The sequence below is a fragment of the Micromesistius poutassou genome (assembly GCF_964030765.1).
Source record: "Micromesistius poutassou genome assembly, chromosome: 13".
Taxonomy (NCBI): domain Eukaryota; kingdom Metazoa; phylum Chordata; class Actinopteri; order Gadiformes; family Gadidae; genus Micromesistius; species Micromesistius poutassou.
In genome coordinates, this window is record NC_140283.1 from 4076032 (window position 1) to 4099301 (window position 23270).

Genomic DNA, 23270 nt, shown 5'->3' on the forward strand with positions numbered 1-23270 from the left:
GTTAATTACCGGTGGTTAGTAAAAAGGCTGCAACTGTTTCGAGACATATTATTGCAATTGTCGGCAAATCACGACTTTGAATATGATATAGGCCTACCAGATAAATACTATATATATATATATATAATAAATTAAATAAATTATAAATGTAAAATATAAAATTGCATTTTTAATTTATTTACTGTTATCGTGTGCCCGTTGGTCAACGGTTTATTGCCTCTCTCGCGGTTATTATCGCGAGGAACTGAACTGGTTGGTGAAGTGAGGCGCGAGAGCCGTGTTCTACGTCGACGTTGCTAGGATAAAAAACACCGTTTGCGGGCTCGTGCGCCTTACAACTGAAACACAGCAATAATGACCGCCTTCTAGCCGGGGGATTTAACCTCAACGGCTACCATTCGCTCCACATCTGGGGAATGGCATCCCATCTTCAGCAGCTGGACAGCTCCTGGTCCTGAGCCTGAATTAATATCCCCATCATTAGTATTAGTGTTATTATCATTGGGCACATGGAGTCCCTCGTGCGATGTGGGGGATGCCCTGTCAGCACGCGCACGCTGAGCGTTACGCCATCGAGCTTTTGAAGCGGCATCGCGATCCACATAATTCAATGGTAGCTAATCTCGCACCATAAAGTATGGTGCTCTTAGCCCGCGATAGCCGTCTCCTTCTGTGTCCGCGGAGCAGCAGCGTCGCAGCCTACACGCCACACACGGAGCGAGCTAGCCGTGTGCACAGTGGTCCTCGGCCGGGGAGACATGACCATCATCACTGCGAGGGCAAAGGAGTCACGACCACACCACCATGTAGAGCTGACAAGGTAGGATATACGCCTCGTTTCATTTTACAATAGTGGTGGGTACAAAAGGTATCACGTCTCCGTTTTTCTTGGTCCTGCTTTCTGATTCAAGGTCCACTATCGTTAGGGACAATTGCTGTATTTCAAAACGGCGTTACACGGCGTTTAGACAGGGTGATGGAAATGCATGGCACTGCGTTGTAAGTAGCTGCTCTTTGGCTGTTGAAGACAGTCAACTATAATACATTTTTTTCCTCATGTGATGGAAGACACTGAACTGCAACACGGAGACCTTAATTATGCTAATAACCCAATGCGTAACTCCAACTCGTCTTTACGTTGACATATACGGTGATTACATAAAACACTGGCTTTGCAAATCATGTGTGCAAAGAGCATTTTTTTTAAAGTAGGCTACCTCCTTCTTTAAGTTTCTACCTCATTCTACCGTTATTTGTGTGTAGTTGGTGAACTTTCAGAGTTCACACAAAAAAAGTCCATGATTTGGGACGTGGCGCAAATACACACCATAACTCTTTAACTTAAAGGACGTGGATTGATTCACGCTGAGTGGTATTTCATCTCCTGTGCTCAGAGGCATCGCTCACACGCTTTCTCCTTGCCCTCGCTCACTACTCAGTGCAATGCTTTGTAAATCAATGTTACCTACCTTGAGGAACGGCTACCAGTAGTGTTATTGATTGTAATGATATTATATACGGTTACAATATAATATATATATAACTATGCGGTAACGTGAATCTGTGGTGTATGTGGGGTGGGTGCCTGGTCCTGAATGTCAGATCCTTGCTCAGCAGCTGGACAGGGTTCACATTGAATGGACTCTCTGCTCAATGACTCTCTATCTCATGGCACAAAGAGCTAGCATCCTGCTGTACTTGCTATGCAAGAAGTGTGATGTTTATCCTGCTAGTTCTGTTTAAAAACACACCTGGCTTCCCTTTTCCTGCTGGTGGAATTTCCCCTTTTCTACTTTTTTCTTTGCTCTTAGGAAAGGTAGGAGCCAAGGCCCTCCTGTGGTTGAAAGCAGCGAAATAAAGAATCTGTGCTCGTTGTGCGCGCGTGGAGGACGTCCTATTCACCGCTCTATCAGGTCTTCATCAACATGAGCAACCCTCAGTAAGTACAACACACACCAATCACAGCTGTTCACACCATCACAACTGCTGCTGCTACGGTCTGGAAGGATGTTACATCTTTATCCTACACACACACACACACACACACACTCAGGAAGCCACTCTCAGTGTGTTTGAGGATGAGATTGAGAGAGGCGTACACCTGTGTACGTCTGGAGGCGCTTTGGTGAATGGCATTAACCAAGGGGATGGGGGCCCATCCAATCAGCCTTTCCATAAAGAGCCATGGAGCATTTGGCCCATTCTCAGTGTGGTACACCCCACCTTCCCAAACCCCCTTTAACATTCAGACGGGAGCCTTGCTTGTCATCTTCTCTTATTAATAATTACGCTCTTTGTGGTCCCCTAGACAGGCCCTGCATTCTGACGACATGGCATAGAGAGAGAGAGAGAGAGATAGACAAAGAGAGAGAGAGAGAGAGAGACAGAGGGGGGGAGAGGGAGGATGGGGATTGGTGGTGGCGGGTGGGGTGGCAAGGCGACGGAGCGGAGTGGAATGGAGTGGTGTTGTGTGGAGTGGAGTTGAGTGGAGTAGGGGATGAATGCAGAATGGGTTCAGTCCGCTGTGTCTGTTGGTTAAAGGCGCAGCAGCAGTGGTGCTGCGGACCCTGCGCTGAATCCCCCACCCACCGTCTACTATCTGGGTCTCTGATTGGCCCGGGCTCTTCGTTGTGGTGGATGCGTGCGCTTGATGGACCAATCACATCTGTGCTAGTGGAGAACCCGTTGATGACCAGATAAACAAGAAAAGGGGTTGTTGTTATTGCTTTTTAGTGTTTGCTTACAGACGCACAAAGGCATTAATTACAAGCTGTTGGTCACTGATGGCTCCTTGACACGATGACAGATGTGAAGCTTTCACTCAAGAGAGAGCGAACTGCACTGAGGGCTATTCTCACGTCTCCTCTTTTAGACCACCTATCTCTATCTATCCATCCATTCAGCCATCCATCCATCTATGTATCTATGGCTCTGTCTGCCCATCTGTCAATCTGTCAGACTGCCTGCCTGTCGCTTTGCTTTCCTGTCTGTCTGCCTACCTGTCTGTCTCTCCACCCATCTGTCTAGATCTCTTTTATCTTGTCTGTCTTTTTCCTGCCCTTAGTATCTCATCTCTAGCTGGAAACAGGAAACAGGGGGAACATCAGATGCAGCTTTCTCCTCGTATTACGTTTGTTTATACATTTTCATTTGACTTTGTTAGGTAGTGTTTGGGTTTTTTTCCAACGTTGAAACAAAGCGACAGAATCGGAACAGGACAGAATGATGCATTCCATTCAGAGTCATCACATTTTCAATTGACTTCTCATGGCTGCTGGTCTTTACCAATATACTGAGTAAAACCATGCACGCCTTTACAGAATATGCGATTGGCATGATTTGTCAAATATCCTTGTGAAGAACATGGTGTATACATAATACACACATAAGTGTTGCATGTGTGTCCTCTCTCAATCACAAAGATAAAAATTCCCAAGAATATACGCCAGTGTGTTTCTTTTCTTTTCCTTTATTGATGACATTGTATACCCCCCCCCCCCCCCCCAGGCATCACCCTGAGGGAGACCAGACGTTAGCTTAAAATAACTGACTGCTCTACAAGTGTACCATCGTGTCACACTCCCCTGACTCAGGGATACTGGCTACTGCGGGCCGTAGGCCACATGAGTGATCTGGCACCTTGGGCCTCTTTCTTTCACGCTCTGTATGCGATGCCATCACACCGGTGTATGGCCGTTCTCTGAGGAGCGGCCAAGTGTCTGTATACAGGCTTATTGGGTGAGACAGTGGAGCACTGTTGTCGACAGCTGGCCAGGGAGGGAAGAAAAAAATTCCGTGGCAGAAAGCACTCAGAATTACAATGATAGCGGTGCCCTCTACACACTGCACGCTGCATTCGTGCTGAGGCAGCGGCACAAATCCGTTTAAAGACACACCGGTAGAGCCTTCTTTCCAGATGTCATGTTCTGTTGGAAGTACCTCTTCCGTGCAGGCTGTGACAGATGGAGGGTATTTGTCTCGAAATAGGATTCCTTGACAAATTATTGATTGATGCTAAAGATTGTGTGTGTTTGAGAATCTAGAGCGAAATGATTTCATTCACACTTTAACACTTGCCACATTGTAGAGGAAAGGTGTTAGAGTTAGGTTATGTGTGTATTTGTCTGTGTGTGTGTGTGTGTGTGTGTGTGTGTGTGTGGTATGCCCTATGTTAACCTTTCTGCTTCCTTGTGGCAATTGCTGATAACATCGCCTCAGTTAGTTATTTGTCAGTCTTCTTCGCTGTGTTCGCCGGCCTCATGGTACATAGCAGAGTGTTGGACAGCGAATAATCCATCCCTCGCCTTTTTCCAGGATGGCGGACAGCCACTATACTGGGGTTCCTGGCTTGGTCTTCCATCGTCTGGAGATGGGTTTTTGATGCACTGAGCAGTTTGTGTACGCCATGCCATGATGACGATCATTGTCCTTGTGGTCGGTCAGAGGCGTAAAGTGCACATTTAAAACAGCGAGATGCACGGGTGGAACTATCCTAACGGATTTCTGAGGCAAATAATGTGCAATCATTTGTGTGTACCGAAAAGACAGGTTTATTTGGTCCACACAGTTTATGATCCAAGTGGCTGCCTGCGAAGGGGAAAATAGTGGTGGAGATTTCAAAGTGTATGGGAAATGCATGGCTGCCCACAGTTGTACGAAAACATCTTTACATTCATTACATTCAAGCGGAGAGCTGCATTTTCCTCTGAGGGCCTGACTATATTAACATTTTACAAAACTGAAGGTCTGCTCACTGATCTTTTCCTGGCCCCCTTCTCCTTCGCCCGTTTGACCTTCACATGTGTCTCGGATGGAGGCTCTTGGATTCACCGGCCCCAGTGGATTTGGTTCCCCTTTGTTTTGTAATCGATGCCACCCACTTCTGAAGTGCCGGAGTCATCTGAGCCTGTGCATTGACTGATCCGGCCCGCAAACTTTTGGTTGTCTTCTTTGTCATGGTGTGTGAGTGGCAGGGACTTTATCGAGACAAAAGATTTCCATTGAAAGAAACAAACGTCCATTTGAAAAACAAGCGGCCGCATTTCATTGAAGTGTAAATCCAAATGGCCTTGAGACAGTGCTCTGGTGTTTATTATTGATCCTGTGTGTACCCGGTGCACCCCAGGGCCGCTCCCCAGGCCGGGGCCTCAGAGCTGGAGGTCATCTCCCAGCAGGTGGAGGAGGACAACCAGACTGGGGCCCCCATCCAGCTGGTCAGCTTCACCTACAGAGACCTTCCTCTGGCTGCCCTGGACGTCTCGCTGGCTGGGTCCCAGCTCATCTCAAACCCAGATGAAGAGGATAACCGAGATGGGTGAGAACCCATAAACACACATACACACGCACGCAGGCACACATACATTCACACACCCAATCATGCAGCCATATATTCACACACAAAAAACTTGTATTACCTGTAGGTGAACCTGTATGTGAAATGTGGTTAATTACATCTCATTGGAAGAAACTCATAACACATAATTGACGTAATGAGTATAATAAAAAGTAGATTTGTTTAGTTCCTTTTCAAATTAAAGCAATGTTCAGCTAGATTTTTTTTTAAACATAAATTAAAACAATTATCTAAGAAGGATGATGAGTCCCATTTTATTGGATGAATAACCTGTATGCATAATAGAATAATCTGTACAATCTATAATTTGCCCGTCCCTTTCTGTCTCTGTTGCTGTGCCTTGCGCATTACATTGAATGCATTCTTTTATGGTCAGAGAATAAAAACATCATTTTATTGGTGTGCACATAGTAACCGCATCAACTGACACGCATACCGAATATTTATGTGGCGCAGAACACTCCTTCGAGTCAAGACGTGTCCCTCACTTTACCTTTTGACGGTTACTGGCAGTTATTCAGTGGCATGTTGTCTTTGTAAATGTCAGAGCACTATTGGTGATATTTGTATCCACAGTGGCATCTCCTCATGGTGCGCGTGTTATTTTCCGATCGCTGTGTCCCCACACCCCGGGGCCCTGGTAGTAGACCTAGGCCAGGTCCTGCCCCCATCTCAGCATCCCCCTGTGGGCGATCGCCTTTCAGGAAGTGTGACTCACGAAGCCTCTGGCGCGCGCCACCGCCAGCACCCATGCCGAGAGGGTGTACAAATAGCATAAGTTTTTATCAGAGAGCCAATCGTTACCAAGGCTACGCCATCCAAGCCCTGGTGAGCAGACCGACCGCGGTCCGCCTGGACCGGAGCTGGTCTGCACCGGTCGGGGTCCGAAGGCTCCGTGGGGATCAGGGGACAAGGACAGATGGGTCCCGACTTAAGCCATCCTACTTCCTGTCTGTCTCTCTGTCTCTGTCTCTATCTGTCTGTCTCTCTGTTTCTGTCTCTGTCTCTCTCTCTGTCTCTGTCTCTGTCTCTCTCTCTGTCTCTGTCTCTGTCTCTCTGTCTCTGTGCCTGTCTCTGTCTCTGTCTCTCTCTGTCTCTCTCTGTCGCTGTCTCTCTCTCTCTCTGTCTCTGTCTCTCTGTCTCTCTCTCTGTCTCTGTCTCTCTCTCTGTCTCCGTCTCTCTCTGTCTCTCTCTCTCTGTGCACAGGATTTTGTATGTGTGTGTGCGCACACACACACACACACACACACACACACACACACACACACACACACACAGATATATATATATATATATATATATATATATATATATATATATACATATGTGTGTGTGTGCATGTGTGTATGTGCTGGCAACGATGTGCAGTCATGATGACTGTGGGCAGTGAGCATCAGAATGAGGCCAGATGACTCTCTGCTACTCTGGGATGTGAGTGGAATTGTCCCACTGTGCCTGGGTGGCTCTCTTGAGCAATCATGACGTCAAGAAGCCATACTTGGAATATCTGTGTTTTGGGGAAAAGGGCTGTTATTGCCTAGGCTAAGGCGCTCTAAAAGTTCCAGGCATAGGGTGGTTGTGTTGTTAACCTGCTAATCCAAAAATCAACATATTTCATGGTTTCAGCATCTCCAATGAGCCTTCCTAGATTGGAATTCCTGATTTTCATAACCCACAGGCATTCCATGACACGTTTTGTCTGATCTGTAGTTTCACTCACACCACAGTGCATTTCTTTCATAAAAAACACAACAGGTTTCTTCTGCCTTTGTGACTCATGTGTGCAGCATCAGAGGAATGACAAAGGTAGGTTAGGTGATAGATAGAATAGGATCTGTGGACCGATCAGCATAATCCGTTCCACAAGCTAGTGGGCTATCCCATAGCCTAGGAGATCTGTTGCAAAGGGATGCGTATTATGTTAAAAACGTTGAGGCTATTATGAGGAGTCGTGGAGCCCAGCTCTACTGGAGTGTGAAATCTTTCTATTGATTTTCAAGTTTTAAGTCTAAATGTTTAAACAGGCCAATTTGAAGAGCATTCTTAGGAAGTTTCTTTATACACTTTATGAAAATAAGATAATATGAAGGAGATATAACTCAAGGCCATCGGTGCGTCCCCCACGATTGCAATATCATTCACACCTTATCTACTTACGGACCACAGCCCCGGTTGTTATTGTTGTTTTTCTCCATCCACACAGAACATGCGTTACATGTGATCCATGCAGGGCCTAGCTGGTGTTGGGTCGGTCCAGGCGGATGTGCAGGCGTGGGGGAGTAGTACACGGTTGAGATGTGCATCCAGTCTTGCGCAGATTCACATTCACGCTCGCTACCATCAGACGTGGGCGGCTATGTAGGAGGTAGATGTTCTTGTGGACTATACAAGGGGCACAGGCAGTGCTAGCTGTTTCTCTGCTAAGATGGATGGAATTATTAATACACTTTGTGCTTTGCCAATCCTTTTGCAGAAAATGCTGGTGAGACCATATATGTGAGTAACCTTGGATCCATAACACCCCGGTCTGTCCCCACAGTAATACCTCTCGTCAAACAGACCTCAGTTTCACCCTCAAAGGAGGTAAATGCAAAATAAGCAACTAAATAAATAAAAGTAATTCTTCAGTTGGATGCAGCATGTGATGACCCCTAATGAAATAATGCAGATCCAACAAAAGATAAAGGAAAGATGCGGTCGGTTTAGATCTGCATCTTTCTCGGTTCAAACCCCTTTGCGATAGCCTGACCTCCAGACTCTGGAGCCAGAGACTCTCTCTCTCTGTCCCCCAGCCTGATCTGCTCAGCCCCAAAAGGCCCCCCTCGCCCTCTCCTCACTGCCTGCCTATCAGCCCAATACCAGCCTGGAGTCTGAGAGGCAGCAGCTGCAGCCATATACCACTGATCTCCCTCTCTCTCTCTCTCTCTCTCTCTCTCTCTCTCTCTCTCTCTCTCTCTCTCTCTCTCTCTCTCTGTCTCTCTGTCTCTCTCTCTGTCTCTCTCACTCGCTCGCTGTCCCTCTCACTCTCTCTGAAAGAGAGAGAGGTGTGAGACACCGCAGCAATGACAGATGGATCATATAGGTCAACATGCTGCTGTGACTGGAGGAGGAGGAGGAAGGGGCGAGAGAGATGAACTGAGGGCGAGAGGTGGAGGTAGTGGGAGTGGTGGTGATGGTAGGGAGGTCACTCCCCACAAATCAATTCACAGAGCTACCAGCTGCCGACTAGAAGAGGATGCCTTCCTTTGACGATTGTCATAACGGTCCATGTTGGACTTTAGTTCAGGACTAAGTGTGTGTGCTTTGCTAGAAGCAGCCCGGGGGCCAGGGTCACACAGGGCTCTCTAGTGAGGAGAAGGGGATTGGACGGAAGAGAAAGCCAAGATCGACTCCATTACTCAACTATAGTCCCACCAAGCTTAAATTAATTTCTTATGAAGTACTTATCCTGCCAATGTCTAGACATTACTTTCTGTAACTATAAAGTATCCTGGCATTGAGCCAAGTGTCCATTAGAATGCCCCAGTTGTAATGTTTATGTCAGAAGGGATAATTTGAACCACAAGACGAATCAAACTGCAGGTTTTTGAATATATGTTTGCGTTTCAGCCACTGCAATATTTCCTGATTTGCTTAATCCAGAGCCCGAGAACTGTACACGTTGATGAAGATGGATGTCTCAAATCGGGGGCGAGGGCATTTCCCTTCCACCCCCCTTCCGGTGACTCTATTTCAAACACAGGGAGCAACAGTGCCCTCCATCAAATCGTGTGCCTGGGCTGGCCCCGCGTGCGGCACAATAGAGGATATTTGAGTGCAAGGTTTGAGGGTTTGTTAATATTCACAGACATGCAAAGTGTGAGATTGCTTTTCGGGCTGAGTGCGAAAGGGCTCAAGTGTCCTGTTGGAAACCCATTTATCAGGAACAGCTTGTCTGCCGTGCTGCACATCAAGGCTCATCCATCTCCATTTGCCTCGCGAGTGCCGCCCATTTCTCTGCCTTAACCCCCTCTCAGTCCCTCCATGTCAGGCAGACCGGCATTACGCAGCGCGGTATCCAACGTGACAACACAAGGGCAGTAGAGTAGAGGAGAGGAGAGGAGAGGGATGAGGGAGAAGAGCAGGTCCTTGATGGCACCCATGCAAACCAATGCATTTGTATCACGGTGCTGAAATGCTTTCACAAGCCTCTGATATGGGAACACACCACAGGCTGCGTTCAACAGAGGAGCAGGGACCGGCGTCGTTGCATGTTGCCGTCCGATATTAATTATCAATTCATTTGACTCGCTAAGTCGCCGCAAAGCGTTTCAGGTGATGAATGTTGAATGGGTACGGAGGCTGTGAAATGCAGAATTGATTACCTGTGATGAGATTACGTGGAGAGCCGCTGAACACGTTCGCCACGACTAAGCCATATTTCTTTCATCACAAGTTTCTATGCTACTATTATGATATGACAGCTGAGCCAGCAGTTATGGCAAAAGGGGGAATCTCTAGCTCGTGGCAATGTTGGCATTTTCATTATTTCCTTTTTACTTCAGAAAGAAAATCGCAGGCGGGCGAAAAGCGTACATTATGTATCTTATGAAAATGTCTGTCCGAGTGGGGGATGTTGCGTGTGAGCTCAAACGAGTTAAATGAAATGAAGAGGGCCCTTCCAACATCTGCTGCTCGCCTGCCTGCCGGCTCACCGCCCTGGTCCATTTTTTATTCTGCCTGGTCCTGCTGACTTCAGCAGATTGATGCCAATTGGTTGGGAGTTGATGATGTAGAAATCACAAGACATGATGATCACAACAGCAATAGACAGTGCAAGACACAGAGAGACAGTGAGGTGTGTGAGTGTGAGAGAGAGGGAGAGGTGAGGGAGCAATTGAAAAGCGATGGAACATTTTGAGCTTCATTTAAATTATAACTTTTTTGTAGAAGACTTAACATACCTGTGCACAAGAACATCTTGTGTTTCCTGTGTTTGTAATGGAGCTTGACGTCCAGCTGTTTTCAAGACCAGCAGTTACTTTGAAGCAGTGATTCTCCATGTCTATTCAACCGCAGTACCATCTGGATGTGGATAGTGCAGTGGATGATTCTGCAGTGGAGGATAGTACAGTGGAGGATAGTGCAGTGGAGGACAGTGCAGTGGAGGACAGTGCAGTGGAGGATAGTACAGTGGAGGATAGTGCAGTGGAGGATAGTGCAGTGGAGGACAGTGCAGTAGAGGATAGTGCAGTGGAGGACAGTGCAGTGGAGGATAGTGCAGTGGAGGACAGTGCAGTGGAGGATAGTGCAGTGGAGGATTCTGCGGTGGCTAGGGTGCGTGTGATCCCCAATGCATGTTGCCTACCTGTAGGCATCCCTGAGCAAGATGCCGTACACTATACCTGATAGCACCCCAATGACCCAGTGACCCATCTGCATGCATGGTAAGTGGTTTTGGTGTCGACTACAGTGTCTGCAACAGGTGTGGGCCTCAAATGGTTTCAATTTGGTCAACTGACAAACACTTCAATCCTACAACCCGTGGCTGTCTCTGCAGTTTTCTAATGGCCAAACAAGCAGGGGTCCAATTCCCATGTGACTCCACCTTAACGCCTTTACATTACGCTTCATCTTGTCTCAATTAGAGGCAACGGCATAATGAAAGAGGTCCCGCTGAGGACGGGCTGTCCTCCTCCTCAGTCAGGCCGTTAAGGTCTTGTGGACCGAGCCAGCTCTGACCTGCTGTCTTTTTACCTGATGCATTTCTGTGCCACTGCCAGGACAGCCCGAGTGTAGGGCAGATTTTTTAACCAGGTAAAAGTCTTGTTGAGATTTAAAATCTCTTTCAAGGAGAGAACTGGCCAAGAGGGCAGCATAAAGCAAACAAATACATTCAGGTTAGTGATGGATTTCATGATTCGTTTGCTTGAATCAGTTTGCATCGTTCAGTTCACCAAGAAGAATTGTTAGAACTCAGCTCCTCCCTCGTTCTCATTCTCAAACGAATCACGATCGTGCAATGGTGCAAACGGTCATCAATCAACACAACATTAACTAAGTTCCTTTCAGCTGAGGAGTGCTTCATGTTCGGAATCGGGATGTTGTTGCCTGGCTGGCTCTCGTTATGTCTCAGTCCTCAAGTCTTCACCGCTTAACACAGTCAGTGAACGAACAGCGACTCGCTCGTCAGCGTCAGCGACTAGTGGGTGGAGCTGGGAGTCGAGTCTCGGAGATACGAACGAGAGTGAACTGAAACGGGGAATCAGGTCGGTTCGTTCATGTTAAAGAGTCGTTCGTTCAAACTGATTCGTTCGTGAACGACCCATCACTAATTCAGGTTTCGTACACTCAAAAACGCAACTTTTTTTATACAATTAAAAGACCGTTTTGGGATTTGGGATTTCATAGTGAATGAAACAATTTCCATATTCTAGGACCTTTAGTAATGAGCCAAAGGCATCAATGTGTGTGGGGCTGATACTACAACCACCGGTGTTGTGTACAAGTACGCCGTCACGCCTTTTGTTTCAGGGGTCCGTTATGGTTCAGCGGCCGCTCATTTATGCCTCTGCAGCTGCTGTGTGTTAATCTACCAACACACAAACATGATCGCTTCCTCTCTACCTGCTTGCAGAATGCTGGACTTCTTCATAGACCTGTGTGTGTGTGTGTGTGTGTGTTTCTAGGTGTGCATGTTTTTTTCGTTTTTTTCCTCAGTGTGTGTATTTGGATATCAGCGTGTGAGTTTGGGTGCGTTCCTCCATTCCCCGAGTGTGTGTGGGGGTGTGTGGGGGGGACCGTTCTCTGGGATTACCCGTTTGATCCAAACTCGCCGTGACCCCTCGCAGAGAGCGCCGCGGTTTCCCCCTCGCCAACACCGCTCCTCCGCCTCACTTCTTCCTCATCAATACTTAGCCTGAGCGTTCAACATTTAATGTGGTTTTCTCCCAAATTAAGTTTCCTCCTGCTCGCAGTGATTCATCATCGCCATTTACTCTCGCCCCAGACGGGGTCTTACTTTACAGCTTTATCAAATTAATACCTTTTCTCTGTGGCTTCGAGTGGAGTTCCGAATGAATTACGCTCCCATACAGCGCAGGCTAATATATTATTTTACTTCTGAAAGGGAAGTAATCTTCTTATATCCTTTGTGTCGTGCGGCTCTCATGCAGCACGTGAGCTCCACTCTTGGCGGCGTCTGGTGCGACGGGCTGACGGCTCCCCTATCGCCAGCAGTGGATTCTCCTCCAAATGAGGTCATCCACGCTCTCCGTGACCTCACTCCGTCACATCCAGCACCCAGCGGGCTCCCAGGGGGGGGGCTGTAAAGCCAACCGATACTGTGGATTATGGGTTAGGTCATACACTTTTATGTGTACACACGACCACCGCTCCCAGCTGTGTGTGTGTGTGTGTCTGGGGGGGGGGGGGGGGTGTGTGTGTGTGTGTGTGTGTGTGTGTGTGTGTGTGTCTGGGGGGGGGGGGATGTGTGTGTGTGTGTGTGTGTGTCTGGGGGGGGTGATGAACGTTTGCATCGAGCGCTCTGTGTTTGAGATGGTGAACAGTAAAGGGAAATGTCGGCACAGCCGCACCGAGCGCATGGATGGGCACATCAGTGTTGGAGCATTCAGCCGTGTATCAAGTATTGCTTAATTTAACAGGGAACGCGTTTCCCTCGATCTTTCTCTCTATTCCCTGGGCTCCTCCTCAACTCCTGACTATTTGTCTCCAGGTTTGGATTTCTTCCTAATGACTTTTAGAAGTAGCCATGGCTCCTTACTTCCTCCCATACACCACCGCTGGGTGTAGCTCCTTGAGCTGAAAAGGGAGCGGGCCGGACGGAATAAATCCCCTCTAGTCCCCAGACAGACGTTCCTCAACGTTCCTGCTGTGGGTGACCGGAGACGACAGAGAGCTGCTATTTGTTTGAGTGAACCACACCGGAGTCACGGTTCTCCGTTCATCGGCCCGGAGAATGACACATGGACACTGCTCTCCGGTGGTGCCCATCCCTCCTCTCCGGGATAATGTCCGACTCGTGGCTTTGAATACAAAGTCGTGATGGAGGGGAGGAGGGGGGCGGTGTGCCTCCTGGGGGGGTGAGGGGGGATATGTCCTTATCTATTGACCATAAATCCCCACACGGCCTCAGCCAATCACTTTCCTCCACTGCAGCGGAGGGAGATGTGTAAAGTGGTAGTGTGAGATTTAGAGGGGAGTCCTGGAGAAAATCGACCAGACAAACATGTGGAGGTCACCCTCTGGATAGATGAGGAGTGAGAGAGGACCCGTCGTAGGCTCACTGCTAGATGGTCCAGGAGGGGGACGCGGTCTGTATGACACACTACAAACTGCAGACCTAAGACAATGCAATGCTGAATAATCTATGAACCATCAGTTTATATTACCATCAGTTTATATTATTGCACTAATTATAAAAAGAAGGCAATCTATTAAAAAATATATCATTTGCCATATAAATGCACAACGATATTCATTATAATCATAACCATGAGATTTTGTTCATACTTTGTAGCGCTCATCTTTGTAGCTGAGGATGATACTGTGTGCCAGTAGCCACCAGCTGGTAGATGGAGCACCAGTCAGAAACGGGACTGGTCCGGCAGCTAAGCAACTCACCACTAAACAATGGAGGTTGGTTAGGGATTTCAGTTTGAAAGCCCCAATCTCCCCAATAATCTTGACCTACATGGTAGATTTGACCTCATTTGATTTAAATTTGCTTGTTTTGCTTGTTTATAATACTTTATAATACGTGGATTATTAACTTTTTTTATCTTATATTGGCGTTGTCCAACCCATTCAGCTGCACATCCTCTCTGTTCTTAAAGTGCTGCTCTCTTTCCTGCACTTTTCCCTATAATACCATTCCTGTGAATAAAATTGGCATTAATACAATTAAGGATCAACTTATAACGTTAAAGAGAGATCATTGAATATCAACTTATCAACGTATCAACATTGAGAATCAAGCATAGCACACTGTATTCTGACCCGTACATCACATATCCTGTATCTGAATACATATACTTTGCTGAAAAGGAGACAACAGAGATCAATATTAAACCTGCATTTCTTGGGACAATGTTTATTTCGATTTCTTTGACCTTGTCTTCTTCAAATTGTTTCTTGTATTTATTTGAACATCCGCCATCTTGTCGCTTTCCCGGGCTCCACTTCTTTCTTATGTGGTATTTTTCAGATTTATTATTGGCTATTAAAACGATAAAACCTTTGACCCCACCTCTCCCTTCAACCGTTTCACCTGGATGCAACAAAGCAACTCTCTGCTTCATCTAGGTCGAATCTAGGTAGAAGGACATCTAGGTAGAAGGACACAGCACCAAAACATCCCCTAAGTGGACCAAGAGTGACTCTTGAGCCACTGTATGCTTTCATATGCTTTCATATGCTTTACGAACCTTCGCCCTGGAGGACCACGATTAAGGAAGTTTGAATTCCAACCAATCACAGCAGCTGATTTGAATGATTATCAATTTCATCCTTTGGCGAATGTCACTGAAAAAGGCAAGTGTTGTCGTCAATTGTAAGGAAACCCTGCTGAAGGGCACAGGATTGGCTACCCTTGCTTGGTTGTGGATAATGCTTTCAATAATGCTTTCATGAATATTAATAGGCCAAATGGTGTTTCTTTATGGTGAGTTTATTTGACAACCAAACCAGCAAGGCCAATTTATTTATGAGGGAGAGGTCTAAGTCACAAGGAATCAGCTAAATCAAGCTTTATCTTCGCCCTGTTAGGTTTAACGTTCAACATATTCCTGTTTGACATCATGATTTTTAAATGTTAGACCATTTATTCTATATTTAATTCCACATATTTGCATAAATAATCAATGTGACAGTATACAGTATATGGGTGTAGTTCCCAGGGTCAGAAATGAACATTGGAGTCATTGAACAAATGTGACATAGAACAAATAATGTATTTCTCATAATTTAATTCCCTGGAAAAGATCAAATATCCCCTGACAAAAAATCCTGGTTTACAAAAGTCCTATCCTGTTCATGTGAGGGACTCCAGGTCTGTTCCATTAGGTTGTACTTGGCACACTTACCCCTTATAAAGCAACTGTCCTACTCTTCTACCCTGGACCAACCCGATGCCACAGACACTCACTCACTCACTCACTCATTCATTCACTCTGACACTCACTCGCTCACTCACTCACACACTCACACATTTACGAGCTGTGAAATCATGACAAGGGTCCTGTTTCGATGGGACATCATGTCTTAGGTTCTCCCTGCTCCATTCTAAAGCCTTCTCTCCCTCCCTCCCTCCCTCCCTCCCTCCCTGGTCTCCCTGTGGCGGTGTGCCTCAGGTCCAACTGGCTGAAGCCGTGCTGTGGCCGCAGGGCGGCGCTGTGGCAGGTGTGCCTGCTGTCCCCGGGGTTCAACTGCTTCCTGGTGGCCTGCGTGGTGCTGGTGGTGGTGCTGCTGACGCTGGAGCTGCTCATAGACACCAAGCTGCTGCAGTGTGAGTGTCCAGGGGTCCGAACCACCGACAGCCTTATCCTTACTGCACGGGGTACCGTTGATCACAGACCACCTGGGAACCTTCTTGGTATGGGTTCTGTGGTCTTGTTTGACACGTTTGCATCCATGTCGCCCGACAGAACGGATGGGGGGGGGGGGGGGGAAAGTGGTCAGGTAGTGATTGATTATTGAGGCCACTTTTTCTTCTTCGTGCTTAGGATGCAACAATAAAAACAAACATTGGGTCTCGACCTAGCTGGCACGCTGTTAATGACAAAGATAAAGTGCAAGCAAGAATAACGTAGAAAATCAATTATGCGCACCAGTGCTTGTGCTTTGTCAACACATTCTTCCATCTGTACCGGTTTAACTGTGAGGACTATTTCAGCCATTGAAGGGGCAGCGTTGATGTTCTTACAGTGTGAAACTTAGCATCGGCGTTAGCATGAAGGTTAGCACGAAGGTTAGCACGAACGTTAGCATGGACATTAGAAATGAGTGTTGGCATGAGTGTTAGCATGAACTTTAGCATGAACTTTAGCACGGATGTAAGCTCTGACTTTTGCAATCACAACAATCACGTGTCAATGGAAGAGCTCCGGGTGCGTTCCCATCCCCTGAAGCTCCGCCAAGCACCCACGAGAATCCCAGCCGGTTCCACCAGCATCCCCGTGGTGGAAACGCCCACCGGACACTGCTTTGTGTCAGCAGGTTGACCAAAAGGCCTGTGTGACCCCGAGTCACACACCAATAATGGGACTCCCACACATCGTCAGGTACCACAAGGGACCACCACCATCCATCACAGCTGGAAGGTCATGGGGAGGAGAGTGGTGGGGCGGGGGGGGCGATCCAGAGCGGCCAGTCTTTAGCGTCACCGCCGACCGATCAGAGAGACCTCGTCCCCTGGTGCACCGACCGAGCAGAACCGATGGGTGTGGGGGGGGGGGGGGGGGGGGAGCAGACGTACTCAAGCGGTGAGCCGGAGGGCCGGCCGCGGCGCAGGCAGGAGAGGACCGCAGGGCGGCCGGCCGGCAGATGGATGCACACAGACAGACAGACAGCAGACAGCGCGACGGCGTGAAGGGACATGCTCTGCATCGTCGCTGACCTTAACCCCTCACATAGCCTGGACAGCACCCAGCACCTCCACGTGCACCTGCACACGTGCACAGGTCTGCACACGTGCGCTTGATTCCCTGGCATGGTGCCTATAGGCCTGGTGCTTGTGTGCATGGGTGTGTTTTTCGTCGGACCTCTTGGGTTATGTACACCCCACTTGCTTTTTGTATTTATTTATGTCCGGCTTACTTTCCACAGTCAACAATGCGTTCCAGTTTGCCGGCATCATCCACTGGATCAGCCTGGCCATTCTGTCAGTGTTCTTCACTGAGGTGAGGCACGCTCTCCTCTCTCTCTGTCTGTCTCTCTCTCGCTCTCTGTCTCTCTCTGTCTCTCTCTCCCTCTCTAATCATAATGGCTCACTAACTGCTGAGACAGCAGCCTATTGATTTATGCTACCTTTGTGGGGGGCATCAAGGTGAGCTATATATATATATATATATATATATATACACATATATAGTGAGCGGCTTCTCCTCTTATTAAACCATATGAACATATGAAAACATCATCCACAACACTATTTTAGCTGAGTTATCTCAGTCACAGTACAGTAAAGAAAACAAAGAATAAAACGTTATTAGATGTGCGGTTGAATAATGCCAGTACCTTTAGGTATGGATCTGAAGGTTTTCCTTCAGAGCCAGCCACACATCAGTCCTGGTTCTTCACCCCTGCTCACCCCACTTCATTATCAATTGAATTGCTAATCAATGGAAGCAACCCTTTGGTGAATTACCTGAATCCATCCCCACCACTTGGCGGTATTATTCTTTTATTTTACCTCCCTGCAACCTTGAAATACCTGAAACGGGCATGAGGGGGAGGGGAGTGGGGGTGTAGAGAGAGAGAGAGAGCGAGAGCGCCCCCCCTCCCCCGTGGTGGTGCTGTGTCAGCAGTAGGCGCAGAATGCAGTGGCCCTTAATTGTGTGGATGAACCCCACAGCGCCACCGGGGACGTGTGTGGCGGTGACGTCGCCGCCTTTCAGTTCCAGGACACAGATAATCTTCAGAAAAACAAACACCCTCTGTTATTCCCTTACACTTGGTTCTGTTCCCTCCGCTTCATTCACGGGTGCAGGAGAGGGTGACGCAAATGAGCCGCTCCGTGATTGGACTGTCCTCTATTAACGGTTTCTCCTTCTGTCTCCCTGTGTGTGTGTGTGTGTGTGTGTGTGTGTGTGTGTGTGTGTGTGTGTGTGTGTGTGTGTGTGTGTGCGTGTGCGTGTGCGTGCGTGCGTGTGTGTGCGCATGTGTATATGTGCGTGCGCATATGTGCGTGGGTGCGCATATGTGTGTGTGTGTGTGTGTGTGTGTCAGACGGTGTTCCGGATCGTGGTGTTGGGGATATGGGATTACATCGAGAACAAAGTGGAGGTAAGCTCCCAGAATCCCCGGGGCGCCTCCCCCCCCCCCCCCCGACACACCGCAGGGTCATTCCCTCAAAGTCAACGCACACCGTCCTCAGAGGACCTCCACGGTGTGTGTGTGTGTGTGTGTGTATACCTCATGTGTGGTGGGATCTTTTGGTCTCCAAGGTGTTTCATCAGGCGGTCATCGTCCTCCCTCAGGCCCCTGGCCTCCACGGTGTGTGTGCGTGTGCACTTGTGCATGCGTGTGTGTGTGTGTGTGTGTGTGTGTGTGTGTGTGTGTGTGTGTGTGCGCGTGTGTGCGCTCGTGACTCATGTGTGGAGGGTGGTTCCGCTCCCCCAGGTGTTTGACGGGGCGGTGATCGTCCTCTCCCTGGCCCCCATGGTGGCCTCCACGGTGGCCAACGGGCCCAGCAGCCCCTGGGACGCCATCGGCCTCATCATCACCCTGCGCATCTGGAGGGCCAAGAGGATCATCGACGGTGAGGCCCCCGGGGGGGGGGGGGGGGGGGGTGGGATGAGCGCCGCGGGCCCAGCGGTCAGGACGCCGTCCTCCGCTGTCGGGCTGCAGGGACGGATGAGGAGCGGGCGCGGTGGTGGGCGCGCTCTGGGCGGGTTTCCTTCCCTTTCGTCATGCCGATCCCATGCTTTGAGTCACGGGCGTAAACGGCACCGCGTTGCCTCCCTCTTGTGGAGGACGGACGGTCACACACAGGTGGTTTCATTGTTTCATTTCAATTTCAGAATAAGAATATTATTTACCTGTTATATTTATGACCGCCGCTCCAAAAGAGTTACGGTGTACAACAGGAAGGGAATCGATTAAACAAGGAATACGCAAGTCGCAATCAATCTCAAGCCCTCTGTAAAAGAGTCTTTTACACTCTCCCCTTTACAAAACACTTGATTGGTGCTTGATTCCATACAGTGCAAAGAATAACATGACCAAACAACCACTTGTCGTTTCGGTGAATTTCTACATGATTATAAAGTGTGCACTTGCAACAGCAGAGGCAGACCCATACAGACGTATGTGGGTCAGTATGCCCACCGCTCACCCCTGCTCACTGAGGTGTTCCCCGCCCATGTGGTGCAGCCTTCGTCCTGCAGGTGAAGGTGGAGATGGAGCTGGAGGTGCAGCAGTACGAGAAGGCCAAGGCGGTACGAGAGGAGCAGCTGGACCGCCTCACGCAGATCTGTCAGGAGCAGGCGGTACGTCCCTCCCACCCTGACCCTGACCTTAGCCCCTAAACCTAACCCTGACTCTAACCTTAACCCTGACCCTGACCCTGACCCTGGCCCTGACCTTAACCCCTAAACCTAACCCTGACTCTAACCTTAACCCTGACCCTGACCCTGGCCCTGACCTTAACCCCTAAACCTAACCCTGACTCTAACCTTAACCCTGACCCTGACCCTGGCCCTGACCTTAACCCCTAAACCTAACCCTGACTCTAATCTTAACCCTGACCCTCACTCTAACCCTCAGCCTGACCCTGAGCCTAACCCCAGGAACCTTAGGAAGGAGGTTGAGAGACATGCAAAAAGAGAGACTAAACAACTAAGGGTCTATACTGGTGTGACTGCGTCAGCAGAGATGGGATGATTGGTTTTCACTCTGCTGTTTATGGGATCATGTCTGTTATGTGGCTGTGTGTGACTGATGTTTGGTTGTCATGGTACTACTACATTCGATAATACAATCTGAATGCCTTGAATGTTAAATATACTACTATAAACATACTAGCACTACTGAAAAAAGTGTGTAAAAAGGAAACAATTAAACAGCACATGAGGTGTAATGATATCGTTTCACCAGAGGAGGGCAGTAGAGCGCTACTGAACAGATCTGCATGTAGTAGCCCAGCGCTCTGGGCCTTACTTGTAAAACATTTAAACAAATGTACAGCATAAAGACTAACTTTAAAAAATAATAAATAATAAACTAAATAATGGAGTCAGATGCTGGAGGAACGTTTTAGAAAGATGGATGAAGCACTCATCAATGACCTGTATTCATATGATCTTATTTCATCTTCATTTCGGGGGTTGCAGAAAAATGACAGTAATACAATCAATCCCTATCCAACTCAGTTGTATAAGAGTACAGTCCTGAAGCCCAGTAGGAGCCCGGTGGTTCCCCAGACCCCCTGACCCCCTGGTGACACCTCTGCCCCCCCAGTTTGAGATCAGGCAGCTGCGGGCCCACCTGGCCCAGCAGGACCTGGACCTGGCTGCTGAGCGGGACGCCGCCATGCAGCTGCACCACGTGTGGAACAAACCCAACAGCACCTTCCAGGAGGTGGACGGCCTGCAGGCCCCGGGGCCCCCAGAGCCCCGCCGGCAGGCCCACCCCAGGGGGCCCAGCGGAGCCGCAGGTAACGGCCGGGGACTCCTGGGGACGCCCACGCATTCCCTCAAGGTCCCCACAATGTCAGGATTACAGGAAGTGTGTGCGTGTGTGTGTGTGTGTGTGTAACACATTATAAATCATCAGTCACAATGAGTGACTGGAATATCTTGCAACCTTTTAGCACTAAACCAGACAAACAGAATGAGGATGATAAAAGACGGGCGCCTGGGACGCGTAGCTCCTCAGGAGAAGGGATAACTGAACATATAAGTGATCCACCAGCCACCAACGAGAGCCAACGAATCAGATCCACCGGTACAGAGGCGGGAGGCTCCGTGCACATCGCTTCATATCAGACGGCGCATCTCTTCCGTCATATCGGCTGTAAATCGGCCGACGGCCGCGGCGCTTTATTAATGGTAGACATCGGGACAGGCCAGCGGCCCCGACGCCGCTCCACTCCCGTCAAAACCGCCGTCCGTGAATTTCAATAAAAACCCGTCCAGCGGAACGAGGTGATGGACTGAGGCGCTCTCGCTCGGCGGCGGAGCCTCATAACTCACAGGACTACCGGCCACACAGCCGCTGTCACGTCTGACCAGGCCTGGAAAACACTGCAGCCATGTCCTTTATCAAAACTGTAAATCACAGCGCTGCCTCGGTACTACTGTGTGTGTGTGTGCGCGTGTGCATGTGTGCATGTGCAGACCGTTTTAAGCGGCGTTCCTCGGTAAACCCCCGTGTTGTTAATCACCGGGAGATGTTCTCCGTTACGACCGGGGGAGACGCTCTGCCTCCTCTCAGGACGCGGGTTCAGGATGAATATTTCAGAGCGGTGGAGCACTAAATGAATACAAGTCCATCTGATATTCCTGCGGGTCTTTGAGGGGCCAGCACTTAGAGACACACCGGGATCAGCCATTAAAACAGAACCCCTTCTCCGGCCGCCACAGAGGTTCAGGTGCGCCGGTGGGCTTTACGCTGTCCAAACACGCCCCACCTCCTCAATCATTCAGCACAAAGCCTGGGCTATTAATCACCGGCCGACTCATGAATGCACAATGGTGTTTCTGTTCCTGGGACAGAGCACAAACTGATGTTTTTGTACCGTCCATTGTTGTCTTTAGACCACATCGTTCAGGACGACATGAACAACTACATCAGCCAGTACTACAGCGAGCCCAGCAGCGGTAAGAGAGGTCCACCTCCTCAGACGCATTCTTCCCCTTCACCCCCTCTCCCCCCCCAGCCTCACTCTAACGCCCCTGTCCCCCACTCCGCTCCAGACATGGGGATCCCCGACCCGGCGCGGGTCATCACCACGGCCGCCATCGACGTGCACCTGCCCAACAACCCCAGCCAGATGCCCTCGTCCCTGGTGAGCGCCGACGGCCCGCCCGGGTCCGCCGGCCGCCTGCAGCGCACCAGCAGCTGCGTGAGCGACGCGTCCGCCGCCACCTTCTCCAGCTTCAGCGGGCGGCCGCACCGCAGCCTGAGCAGCCACACGCTGGGCGGCTCCGTCACCGACTGCAGCTCCACGGTGCGCGAGGCCTCCACCTCCACCGACGACTACAGCGGCCAGCGCTGCTACCCGCCGCCCTACAGCAGCCCCCTGGCGCTGGGGCCCGACCCCGCCGCCCGGGCGCCCGCCGCCGACGCCGCCACGGTGCGGGAGCTGCTGTCCTCGCTGTCGGACACCTCGGGCGCGGCGCCCAAGGGGGGCCCCGACCCCGTCAACCTGAAGCCGCCCAGCCCGGCGGGCTCGGGCCTGACCAGCCCGGAGCTGGAGCACCGGCTGAACCTGTACAACAAGAGGAACCAGGAGCTGCGGCCCGCCTTCTGCACCAAGCCCCTCATCCACCTGCAGAGCAGCGAGCCGCTGCTGGAGGAGAAGTACCGCATGATGGAGCAGGGCGACGGCCCCGTGGGCCGCCTGGCCGAGGCGTAGGTCCGTAGGGCACGGAGGGGGGGCGGGTGGTGGTGCTAGGAGAAGACTCAACTCTGGGAAACAGAAGAACGGTCACGTGGCTAACCCCGTTGTTGCTACAGAGGGCGTGTCCTTCTTCCTACTGTTATGAGGAGCCTTCTCCACGGGGTGGTTGGGACTCACCGGACGTCGTCGACCAGACAGCACAACAGCGGGGCACAGGCCCTCAAACCCGGGTTGATTACAGTTAGGGTGGAGGGATTCACACGCGACTGTTGTGAACTCGTGTTACTCAAAGAAACCAGCAATTGGGTTTTGATCCCTGAGCCGTCGGACGGGGCCGGAGACCCCCCCCCCGCCGTCCTTTCAGGGAGCGGAGACGTGGACTCATGAGATCACGTCCGCTGGTTGTTTCACCGGTCGGCCCGCGCTCAAGACCTCTTTGATGCTAGCGCTGCAGGGTAGATTTGACTACCTTGAGCTAAGATTTAAACATCTTTTCTTACGTCTTTCTATATTACAACGCTAACCTTTGTAGCTCAAACATATTGGTTTAAAAAAAGACAAATATGAAAAATGAGAATACAGATTGAAGAGATTGAGACACAGAAGGATCCAGTCAGGTGGCGTGAGGACGGAGAG

At 49.6% G+C, this 23270-nt stretch overlaps 1 protein-coding gene across 1 annotated transcript; it reads left to right on the forward strand.

Moving 5' to 3' along the window:
- Window positions 1–5105: 5105 nt before the first annotated feature.
- On the forward strand, window positions 5106–22649 carry tmem266 (transmembrane protein 266; the record flags this gene model as incomplete). The annotated part of the gene is made up of 9 exons (XM_084477830.1): window positions 5106–5314; window positions 15703–15857; window positions 17177–17250; window positions 18299–18355; window positions 18692–18830; window positions 19445–19560; window positions 20531–20726; window positions 21829–21891; window positions 21988–22649. Coding segments are annotated over 9 exons (1671 nt in total), but the record flags the coding sequence as incomplete, so codon positions are not given.
- Window positions 22650–23270: the final 621 nt, after the last annotated feature.